This window comes from Notothenia coriiceps, unplaced genomic scaffold (genome assembly GCF_000735185.1).
Source record: "Notothenia coriiceps isolate Sejong01 unplaced genomic scaffold, NC01 NC01_scaffold00024316, whole genome shotgun sequence".
Classification (NCBI taxonomy): Eukaryota; Metazoa; Chordata; class Actinopteri; order Perciformes; family Nototheniidae; genus Notothenia; species Notothenia coriiceps.
Window position 1 is genome coordinate 17976 of NW_011357017.1, and position 12077 is coordinate 30052.

The window sequence follows — 12077 nt, forward strand, 5'->3', positions numbered from 1 at the left end:
AATGGCTGTTAGGTATGTTTCTTTCTATTGTTAATGTAAGCTTCATGAACTTGAATTGTACCCAGTATCAAAAGTATTAAAACTGTGTCAAGGAACTGGTACAATTTGCAATGTTCCTCATTAATCAGTTGTTCTGCTATAGTGGATGTTTATAACTTTGGAAATGGAAGACATTATAAAAGTGCCCCAAAACAAACAGTGACAGTGTAAATATATTCTAAAACGTAAAAATCCAAAATAGATGTGCTTATGCAGGATATGCCATCAATTAATACTGAAATTATTTTACACAGACCGTTGTTGTATTCAAGATGCACAGTTTAACATCTGTATCATATCAAATTGCTGCAACCCTTTGATAACTCCTGTATTGATGCTCTTACACCCAAAAAGTCAAAACACATGCAAATGTATTCTGTTGGTATTTACATTTTTTTATTTGTATTGAGAATGCACATTTTAAAGTTGCTATTTTAACTTAAAGGACTAATACATGTTTTCCTAAGGTCAGAACCTGCTTGCATAATCAAGATTGTAACTTTTAAAGGATATTTTTTTTGCGTTCAAATATAGTATTTTCTTCCTCTGAATTAATGTAGCTTAGTAAATATGTCATCATATGTTCATTGTACTTCTGGAAAACGTGTAATGTACTGTGGCAAATAAAATGCTATTTGTGAAATGTTCCTTCGTGTAAGCATTGGATCAGAGATGACGTGGAAAAAAATGTACATGTGTCATAAGCTATAATGCCATGAACACTTTTTGTAATTGTGATGAATCTGCACTTGCAATTTGGGGAGTTATGAGACCTTTTGCTTCATGTATTGACATGGTGATCAATGGAGCTAAAATGTACTGCATTTTTATACTGTATTTCAATGTTGTGATTCTTTTTTTGTTCTTTTCAGTATTTTGTGATCCTGTCCATGCATTTCTGAATAAAAGTGGTAAATTGCATGTCCAGCACAAAGAAAAATGTCCTTAAAAAAACTAAACTCCTGGCCCTCAATAGTTGCCAAATCCTGGTTCCTCATAGCTCATCCTTCTTGCAGTCTCCACTTTGAATCAGTTTAACTGTGTCTGAAGGTCTCACCATCATCCATGCATACTTGCACAGTCGCTCCTTATTGCAGTCCTTCTGCCAGTAGATAACATTCCTGCGATTGAGGTTGGCACCAGCACACGCGTCGTACCACCAACCTCCTCCCGGCACCCCCTGAAACTCCAGCTTAGCACAATTTTGGAAGTAGTTGTCATTGTCTCTGTCTTTAGTGGTGAACCGCTGGTTGTCATGCAGGTAGTTCTCTGTGTCCAGGGTCAGAGCGTCAATAGCTGAGCCCTGGAACAAGCCCAGCCTCAGCCTGTATGCTGATGATTCACCCTCCACCAGGAATGGATCATACTCCCCCGTTTTAGTGACGGCCTCTCGGTCCACTAGTTTTACTCCCAGTTTGTAGCGCCCAGGGCCACGGGTGAGCTGATGAATGTATTCGTTTCCGAGCCAGTGATCACCAGTTACAGCCCCAAAGCCATTCTTGTACTCAGCCCAGGTACGATCGAAATCCACACTGCTATTGACGGTGATATGCTGCACCACGGTCCAGCCTCCCTCCTGCATGGCACAATAGGCCACGATTCGGAGGTCACCTGGTTGGATCAGGTAAACCCCGTCTCTGGCCTTGCCCGAAGAGGTCATCAGCATTTCATGGCAGTCTCTGGGCAGCACTGTTGGGTAAATGTATATTTAAGTCCTGACTGGTGATTGATAGATTAGGTATGATAAACAGATGGAACAATCAACCTTCATGTATCCTTAGATGATTACATTTTTAATATCAGGAGCCTGTTTGTCTCTCTTTGTATCACTTTGGAGAAAATGTGTCTCTCTTTGAAGTCATTGTGTTTCTTTGGGTGCTTCTTACTCTCTTCCTTATTGGTACTTGTCACATTGAGTAGGATTTTTGAAGCAGAGCTGCCCCTCAAATTGTGGTCGCTAACTTGCTTTATTGCGATTAGATTAGATGCAAAGATAAAGCACTGCATTGTTTTAGGGCAGCTGGTCGCTGATTGTGGATCTTGTAACTAATCTTTGTGCTAAGAAGCTAACAGGCTGCTAGATTTAGCTTCAGATGCATCGTACACATTGGTCAAACCTCTAAAATGTAGCTCCCTGCAATACATTAAATAACTATATTTCCGGAAAATTCTAAGTGTAAATTATTAATCTTTGCAACCACTTTTTGAACAATGTGATAACATCCGTATCTAGACCTCCAGGTGGCAGCGTAAAACACTACACTGAGCCATTGGAAAGCAATGCCAGTGATTAGTCATAACATTGATGTCAACAGCACAGCACTATTTCTCAATTCCTCCCAGGTAAACATGTTAAACCTTGATCAATTGCGAAACTATTACAACTGTTTGTCTGAAAAATGATCTCACTAAGATGCACAAATCACATCACGGGACATAACACTTATCATGAATAAGTCACTAAACAAGTTAGGTTTGGAATTTGACCCTCACTCTTTGGATAATCCACACTGATAATCTAAGATAAAAGTAATTAAAATGATTAAAGCAATCACAGGACACATAGTGCATAATATATCTCTATTTTTAGCTTGAGTTTTCAATATTCTGCACAAGTTATGACCATTTCAAATTCCCAACAACTGCAAGCAAAGTCCGTTACTGACATCAAGCAGCAAAAAGAACTGAAAGTAAAAGTCTGCACAAATAAATACCTCTCATTCCACCGTTCAGCACCAAGTTGTGCTCATCAGGGGGAAGAAGATTTAGGTTTTCAGCTTGGAGGTACTCCATGTCGACTCCAGCCACACTGAGCAGCACCAGGATCGCTGCTAGCAGCCAGCATCTCACACACTGCATCCTACACTTTCCTTTGCTGTCAAACCAACAGTTAATAACACAGCACTGTACGCTTCTTACTGAATTCAGTGTACTAAATGAACAGAACACTAACAAGGTGTAGTGAAAAAAGCCTTACCTTCAAGGACAACCCTGTATAACATATGTTGTTGTATTTACCCAAATCTTCCACACTTCCACTGTATTAATCTCCACTTGTTGAATGAGAATCACTGGAATGCATGCAGGGCTGTTGGCTGCTGAGAGTTCACTGATTGCAGGTCCCTTCACAAAGCCTTCTACTGCAGTCACAGCTGGACTTCAGCCTCAGTTTAACATCCCAATGAAAACTACCAACCCTCCACTTATCTGTGTCATGGGGGATAAAGCTACATGTAAATGGGGAGATATGATCTATGTAAACACTTATCTCTGCTCTACTTAAATCACTTCAATAGCAAATGAAACTGAAGTTCAGATGAGACTGAATTGTAGGGATTTAACAAATGTGTTTTGTTTATCTGGAAGTGTATTCCTTTAACTTTGCTTTAACTTAAGGTAAAGAACAGTGTTGTTAAAGCCGCTGCAGTTTCAGAAGTAAAACCACTTCTCCTGCTGAAAAAGGGGATTTATAGACGTTGCCTTGGATGTACCAAATATACTTCAACAACAAACTTTACATTTACTGTAAATTACACATTTTATTTATCATCAATGGTTCAATCAAAGAAGATAGACCCAAACGATATATCAGTATAACAATTTTACATTCAGGACACAATCCGAGTTTCTTTGACATACATTAACTCTCATTGATCATATGATTACAGGATCCCACTTTGACAATCAAGTTAAATTTGCAACAAGATTACATTTGTATTGCACATTCTCAGTATTTAAACTTTTCAAGTTTATCATCCAGTCAATAAATACATCACTACAGATGTCCTCTCAGGACAGGTACAGTACAAGCTCAAAGGTACTTTTCCATAGAAACAACATCAGCTCCAAATGATTCTGCGAAAGGTTTTTTAGGAGGCTGCTCCTGGAGAAGGATCTTTTGTGCATTTCCTTTTTGCCGTCAGGTTAGTTGGGACAGGAAGGAGTCAATGACCTTAGGGAGAAAGATCATGATGTAAGACTAAGACCTTTTTAGATTAAGAAAAGTTGTCAGGATTTTATTCGTACATGCAGTACTGACCTTTGCCATGTCTCCAGCAGGTCCTGGAACAGATTTCAGTAAAGGTTCCTGAAACCATAACTCCAATAACTGCTGATTAAATGCCTGGAAATTTCTGAAACAAAGTACAAATACTTTACCACTTTGTTTTTGAAAATAGTGGCACATTCTGGCTTGTATTAAATGGTAGATGGTATTTTATATGTTTTATTTTATTAAATGTGTCCTAATGATTTTGGTATGCTTTAACAAGACAACTTCACATGAATCTATGCAGAATTAATCAGTCTGAAGTATCATACAACTCATAAAACTGCACTTACTTATCCATTGGAAGCTTTGTTGATCCACTATAGCCGCTTGTTCTTAATTCCTCACACCAGCTGTTCAAAACTGAATTAATCCACTTTAAACCAACTATGATATACCTGTGAGAAAAAAGAAATATCTTAATGTATTAGTACTTAATTTATTCTATTATCCTTACACATACTGTTGATTTCTGTAAGTGCTCAATGCATTTTATTCTGTAATAATTCAATTCTATTGCAAAACTAGAAGTACATTTCACCAGAAACACTCACTCTTCGTATGGATTGGTTAGAACTCTCCTTACTAAAGGAAAGAGGTCAACACAACAGCCAATGGTGACCTCCTGGGAATGTTCTTCAATGCTGAAAAGAAAATTAGATTAACTTAACATTAACTCAACTTGTAGGCAACGAGACTCAGACTTCTGCAATTATTAAGTCACTCACCTTTTGCTTATCAGTGGTAGAAAATCAACAAACACACCAATGTCTTGAATTCTGTAAAAAGACAGTTAAGTATGTCAACTTTTGAAATCATAGTGAAAATAGTGTCCCTTTGTGGAAACCAACTACACATTACATACCTTAGGAAATACATCAACAGCTCTCCAACATTTCTCTGCCATAGTGTTAAAGATACTTTCAGTCTCAGGTTTCTTCCAAAGAGCACCTCAGTCATTGTGCTATGATCCATTGTGAGCTGAAAAACATTGTCAGGTTCAGATGGTTTACCTGCATATTAGTAACAAATAAAAGACAATGCAAGAAGCAGAAATGTAGCCCGGGCTATGATAGTATTTCTAACCTCAGTGGTACAGTCGTCGGCTTGTTCAGAACCAGTTCTACCGGTCTTTAGGTTATTATTGACATTTAGCGGGAACTCTGAAGGGTTCATGTAAAATCCCTCCTGTTGAACGTCCTTCCTGCAGTCCATGCCATTCTCCTTGTTTGCAGCATTATTAGTCTTCCCAGTCCCATGCTGCTTCCTCCGAGGCACCGTCAGATGATGGGTCTTTCTCTTACATGAGACTACCCGCTTTACTCTCCCCGGGTTGCTGGAACGACTCACTGGATTCCTGGTCATGATAAAAAGTTCAATCTTTACGTTGAAAACAAGTCCCATCATGCCTTATATGAAAATGTAACCAAAAAACATGCATGACCTACCTCTTTTTGCTAAATTCCTCACTTTTATCTTTATCGACCTGCTTGTAAAGATATTGCATGGTGATAAACAACACAATTATAAGCAGTAAAAGAGGACCAGCCTATTACATTACATTGCATTTAGCTGACGCTTTTATCCAAAGCGACTTACAATAAGTGCGTTCGACCATAGAAATATAGAAATAAATGTGTGTATATCAATGTGTCAATCTACTCACATTTGTTGTGTTTCTACCATGAGGATACTTCACTCTGTACTGGGCTGCATCCTGTTTCTGGGCATGTTTAAGACTTTGGTAGTCTCCGTCTTCACTGTTAGAGTCGTTAGAGTCCATTATACCTTAAGAAAGAGAAGGCCATTTTAAGCAGCTATAATACATTGTTATAGCCTACCTGATTAAACAAATACAAGCACACAGTCAGATTATCATGGTCAACACCCATTATAGTTTGTGTGTCTAAAATCTATCATTCACATCATTCATGTTGTATTTTGTTCTTTCTACTACACACCATATACATTCTATGGTCTACTATTCTACAGGCTTAACCACTACTATTTCCCACAATCCGCGTGGGCATTGTTGTGCTGTGACGTAACCAGGAAGTACTCCCGACGGCGGGACAAAGATAGTTTGGTGAGTGTTTTTAATATAACATTTAGCTAACTTATCCTTGTCAGACAGTGTTTAAGCGTTTGGAGAGGCTTATTCAGTATCTTTAAAGTGCAGGGGTTGTCATGTACAACATACAAATACGTTTTACTTGTCGTAACGGTATATTTGGCGTAACGCTACACACGTTGATAACAGAGGTTGGAATTCGCCAGCTATAAAGCTTAATAAACCGACTAAACACAAGTTACCACGGGTTAACGTTACAATCATTGGTCTATGAAACTGCTTTAAGATTCAAATCACAACAGCGTCGATAGAAGACGAATAACTTGTCCTAAATGATTTGCTTACCTCTTTCCATTCCTCATCAGAGACAATAAAGAGTTAAACCTTCCTTGTATCTCTTTTAATCGACTGCCAACATACTGTTAGTAACAACCGATATCAACTGCCGCCCATTGTCAGAGAATAAAGCATCTATTCATAATGCAGTTTGCAGGTAGCACCCTCTAGCGACTACTGAGATATCAATGGTGCAGATTACAAAATCAAATACTATGTTAAAGGGGTAGATTTGATCTAAATGTGTTGTTTTGAGTCTTCTAGTCAGATGAGGCAGTTAAGAAATGATAATGAGTTTGACTGGCATTGTGTTTTGGCTCAAATCAAACTTGCTTTTGTCCCTTGTGGTTAATGACCCTGAGAGTGCCTTTTCTCTGATCAGTCAGGCATACAGTATCAGCTGTTCACCTTAGCACTTTATTGATCAGAGGCAAGTTGTGGCTTGTGGAAGCTAATCCCTGCTGTACTTGAACTCACTTTGACTTCCCTGAATGCACAATGAAAAACAACATCAGCTGCTTTTATTGTCACATCATCTGTTCTCTGCTGCTGACTCTGCGCTTTAAGTTCTGCATTTCTCATCCCACAGGTTGTCATTTTAAAATATTGATCCTCTTGGTTTCACATCAATAGACACTGTGTCATGTGATGTCTGCATGGAAGCTTTTAACATCATGTGATTAGAGCTACAAGATGATTTGATGTCCTGGGTGTGTGTTGCTTCTCTATCCAGGCTGTCGTTCCTGTATTCAGTCTCAAAATGGTTCCTGTTCATGCTGCCTGTGTTTTGATGAGCCTCGTACCCCTGTTGGTGCTCGGTGTTCCTCCCATATGGACCCAGCCAGAGCAGGTTCACCTCTCCTATCCAGGTTAGTGTCAACTGTTTCCATCAGCCTCATCATTTGTTTTCCTTTGAGGGATACACTTTTCCTCTCAGCAATACAAACCAGTATCCAAGTCATATGGATTCACAGATGTTCTGTACAAATCACTCAATAATATAAAAACTGAAAGCACTGGTATGTTTTGGCAGCTCAACATTGGATACTGAAGATATGCAACAGGTTCACAAAAGTTTAGATTCAGTTTCAGTGACCTTAATATTAACAAAAAAGTCTGTGTGATTCATGTAATGGATTATGCAGCAATACTACCTCGAGAATGATGATTTGTTTATCATTATCTCAGCTCGTGTGGAATTTATGAAAAACATTTTCTTTTCTTACATGCACCCACAACAGAAATGTCTTCATGAATTGAAGTAAATAGCTCAGAATTAACAACCTCACATGCAACTCATCTATGTCAGCACTATATTTTGTGAATAGTAAGTTAGTAGATATAGTAATAGTACGTTTGAGCAAAAGTGAGCATACGACTGGATAGATGAGACTTTGATTATACCGCAGAAGTGTGTGAGAGTTTATACAAATGTTTTTGATATAGCTTGGCTGTTGTAATACATGGCCCAGTTGTTATAAAGTAATACAAAAATTGACATTTATCCAAGAAAAACTAAGTTTTCTACACAAATCCAAGTTAACACAGGGCTGATAATTGACATAAAGCTGAACTTCGCTTTAGTGCATCTTTAAGGTTTATTTAATGCAACAGCAACATCCCATTTAAGTGTCCTGTTACTTGAAAACACCACCTGTGCACTTTGTGTAAGTCATTTAGGTTAGAGACACCAAATAATGGCCTTACCCTTTATTCAAATAGCTGATGTTACTCCTTGTTTCAAACAGTCTCTGCGGCATAGCCCATGAAGGTGAACTGTGGTATTCATGAAATGCGTGCATGTCTTGATGAAATGAGTACGTGGCCTGTAGTCTGCTTATCTGCCAGCGGCAAGATCACAAGGACCACTTGTGCAAAGTCAGCCTTTTCATAAGCATCTCTTAGGTTTTATAGATGCATCAGTAAGTGAATCCAGTTGTTCAGTCAGGTCAATCCACATCACAATTCCAATGATTGGGCTTTCTTTCACAGGAGAGCCAGGCTCTATGGGAGTGACCTGGACCACCTTGAACAAGACAGAGAGCGTGGTGGAGTATGGCCTTATGGGAGGTCGGCTCTTTGACATGAGTGCCAAAGGCGACGCTACGTTGTTTGTGGACTCAGGAGAGGAGAAGAGGAAGATGTACATCCACAGAGTCACGCTCACAGGCCTCAAACCTGCTGCTACGTATGGTGGGTGGACCTTTGATATTACTCTGTTTTCCACATTCTGTACCATAACTCATGTTAAAGATGTGTTCTCCTCCTGTGCACTTTCAGTTTACCACTGTGGGAGCGATGAAGGCTGGAGCGATGTGTTCTTCTTCACTGCTCTGAATGACAGCGCTAGCTTCAGTCCCAGGTTTGCTCTGTATGGTGACCTGGGCAATGAGAACCCTCAGTCTCTGGCTCGGCTGCAAAAGGAGACGCAGCTCGGCATGTACGATGTCATCCTGCACATAGGTAAGATCCACACGGATGGAAATATTACAACAATTCGAACTGTGAAAGCTGCCAAGAGTTATTAAGATTTAGCAGCTGTTGCCTCAGGCTGCAGTCATACACAGATACCTGGCACAGCGTGCAATAGATTGTGGTAACGCAAATAAAATCCACTCAAGTAGTATATTTATCATTATAGAAATTAATGTTTCGTGGTTGTTTTGCTTTTGAATAATATGTGCTGGATGCCGAATTGTGATCGACCAAATCCCTGGCGCTACAGCTTTTGGCTCCTGTCTTTTATTAAATGCCAGGATAATACAATGACAGCATAATTTATCTTTGCATTTCGTTGGTTTATCAAATGAAACACCAAATGAAACGCTTGTTTAAGGCCACTTCACACGTTTGCAGAGAATATAATTAATTGAATTGCCTCATAAAGTGGGATCACAATTTAGCTTGTGGCTAACGCTAGCCCAATGTTTATTTATTAAACGTATAGTTTGGTTTTTGGAAAATGTTAGATGAGAAAACAGATGCCATTCTTATTAATGTACACTTTATATAACCTTTAGCCAACAGCAGATAAGATTAATTTGGGGGATGAATATACAAAGTCGTAATATATTGAGATCACTAAAAAAATCCCAGCATGCAACTCCCTGTAAAAGATGCACGTTGTTTATCACATTTATTTTACAGATTAGCTGTAACTTCATAGATTATAGACAGATCTTTACCTATTTTTCCAGTCTTTATGCTAAGCTAATTTAACTGCATTATTTTAAGCATACGAGTGGCATTAATCTCATCTAACTCTTAAAAAAAATCATAAAGCAAATTTACCAAAAATCTACCATTTGCTTTTTCATATAATAAAAGAATAACACATTTTTTGGGTGGGAACTCATTTTGGCATAGTGCACCCGAGGTATTCATTATCTATACTGTGGGAAAGTAGCAGTCCTAACAAACACTTCCTTCTAATCTGTGGACTTTTGTTTTGTTTTACAGGGGACTTTGCCTATGATATGCACGAGGTATTTTTACTCTTCTATAATTTCAATATTATGACCTCTGATGTGCCAATATAGGTTACTGACCGCAAATTTCTTTCATCGATAGCGTATATTCTCAAAGCCACTCAGATTTTCCACTAATTCCACAGTGACAGATGAGATAAGCCATTTTGCCCTTCTCCTCTGCCTCCACCTCGAGACTCTCCACTGTTTATTATTGGTTCATATTAAGGCCCTCCGCTGTGGTTAAGACACACAGTTTAGGATTAGCATTACTGTGAGATGCCGTAAGCCTGTGGTGAAAGACGAGAGTCAGGGTCATATCGCCAAAGTATTTCTTGAATAAAATAAGTGCCATTTCAAACCTCAAACTTAAGTCCCAATAATATATTTGCTCATTGTCTCCCTGTCATCTGTGATATTAGGCATAACCTTGTCTTCGATGGTCATATCATTTTTCTTCAAATCCTGCATTATTCGTGCGAAATGCTAAATGTAATCAGCAGACTACGGCAAACATTAATAACCATAATTCATCCAAGATGTGTTTTTTTAGCTGGAATGTGCACGTACATTCTGTGGCCTCACTGATATTGTAAATAGAAAAGCAGAGAAAGGGAATATTGTGTGATGGGTCATTATGTTTGCGGCAGGTACGAGCCGTGAGAACAGCTTTTAACCACAATGTGTATCTAAGAAAGAAATAGCCTCTATTTTAAGTGAGGTTTGTCGGCTATGCATTCCTGAAGCCGTCTGGAAAATTGACTTGCATAGTTTAATCTAATTTGGAGAAACAATGTTATCCCATGGGAAAAATCATTGTCGTCATGTAGTAACCCCATATTGTCAATATTCCAGGATAACGCCAGGATCGGAGACGAGTTCATGAGGCAGATCCAGTCCATAGCCGCCTACGTGCCCTACATGACCTGTCCCGGCAACCACGAGTCCACATAGTAGGTGGAAGTTAATTATTTGATTTGATTTCACCTGTATTCATTAAAAAAAATCGCTTTTAGTGAAGGATTAGTTTGGATTTATTTCAAGTGGGATTTGATGTGGTACTTATCCAGTGTATGGCCTACAGCAGGCCTATTCAACTGGCGGCCCGCGGGCCAGATGCGGCCCAGAACCAACTCCCGAGTGGCCCATCCTCCCGTAGCCAAATTCCTACACTAGTACAGACCATGAACGCAACACTCCGCGTTGCATAGAAACCACCAAACCACAACGCAGCATGTTTTTTGAAAGTGCATCTAGTGGTGCTAGTAACGGTGGTCCTATGATAGCAACTCTAAAACATGTCTCTCTCAACTCTGAAGCGTAAACAGAGACAAAACGGTCATTGATCTTGTGGAGCAGATCCAAGTCAAGTTGGACCTTTTCGCGACCGACTTGAGCACGGGTCGGATGCTGCATTTTCCGACGCTCCCCAAACACATCACATCTCCGGCACAAATCACGGATGTGATGACAGATTTCATTGCGAGGTTGAAAGAGAACTTTGCCGGTCGATTGGATGACTTGCTCTGCCCACAGAGGTGATGGGCTTTGCCAGAGACCCCTTCACTGTTGCAATAGAGGGGGACGTATCAACCAGAGCAAAGGAAGTGGTCCCCTGCATCGACAAGGGGAAATATACACTGGAACTAATTGACATGCAGCGCACTAACGGGCCAGCGAAGTTTTGGAGTGATGTCAAAAAACAGCAGTTCCCTAACGTTCAGAAAGTAGCGATCTGTGTGCTCAGTATGTTTGGATCAACATACACATGTGAATCAAGCTTTTCACACATGAACTCAATCAAAAGTAGCACTCGCTGCTCCCTGACTGACAGCACTCTTCACCAATGTCTTAGGATTGACATCCTATGAGCCAAAAATCACTGCTCTTGTTCAAAACAAAAAATGTCACTTCTCCCATTGAGAAAGTCAGCGATGAAAAATCACAAATGAGGTGATAGTAAGCACCTAGTTTACTATAGTAGACGTGTAGTGTAGTATTCATTCATATAGTTACCCGTATCCCTTGTTATGGGTTTGTGCACTGAAGGGTAACTTGACAGTTCTTTCTGTATTCATTTAAATGCACTTTGTAATGTGTCTGGGTCAAATGTGAC

At 39.5% G+C, this 12077-nt stretch overlaps 3 protein-coding genes across 3 annotated transcripts; 1 reads left to right on the forward strand and 2 right to left on the reverse strand.

The window, feature by feature from the left end:
- Positions 1-6: 6 nt before the first annotated feature.
- Positions 7-3078, reverse strand: LOC104954960 (angiopoietin-related protein 1). The gene is made up of 3 exons (XM_010782175.1): positions 3017-3078; positions 2754-2914; positions 7-1728 (listed from the first exon to the last, which is right to left on the reverse strand). The coding sequence occupies exons 2-3, from the start codon at positions 2896-2898 to the stop codon at positions 1034-1036; spliced, it is 840 nt and encodes a 279-aa protein (XP_010780477.1). The 5' UTR covers positions 2899-2914; positions 3017-3078; the 3' UTR covers positions 7-1033.
- Positions 3079-3552: 474 nt separating this feature from the next.
- Positions 3553-6609, reverse strand: LOC104954961 (KATNB1-like protein 1). Its single transcript, XM_010782177.1, has 10 exons — positions 6504-6609; positions 5754-5875; positions 5536-5573; positions 5174-5444; positions 4953-5068; positions 4816-4866; positions 4642-4731; positions 4381-4485; positions 4079-4172; positions 3553-3991 (listed from the first exon to the last, which is right to left on the reverse strand). Exons 1-10 carry the CDS (start codon positions 6511-6513, stop codon positions 3959-3961), a joined length of 930 nt encoding a protein of 309 aa, XP_010780479.1. The 5' UTR covers positions 6514-6609; the 3' UTR covers positions 3553-3958.
- Positions 6100-10914, forward strand: LOC104954962 (iron/zinc purple acid phosphatase-like protein; the record flags this gene model as incomplete). The annotated part of the gene is made up of 6 exons (XM_010782178.1): positions 6100-6173; positions 7228-7363; positions 8487-8687; positions 8775-8957; positions 9954-9979; positions 10817-10914. Coding segments are annotated over exons 2-6 (617 nt in total), but the record flags the coding sequence as incomplete, so codon positions are not given.
- Positions 10915-12077: the final 1163 nt, after the last annotated feature.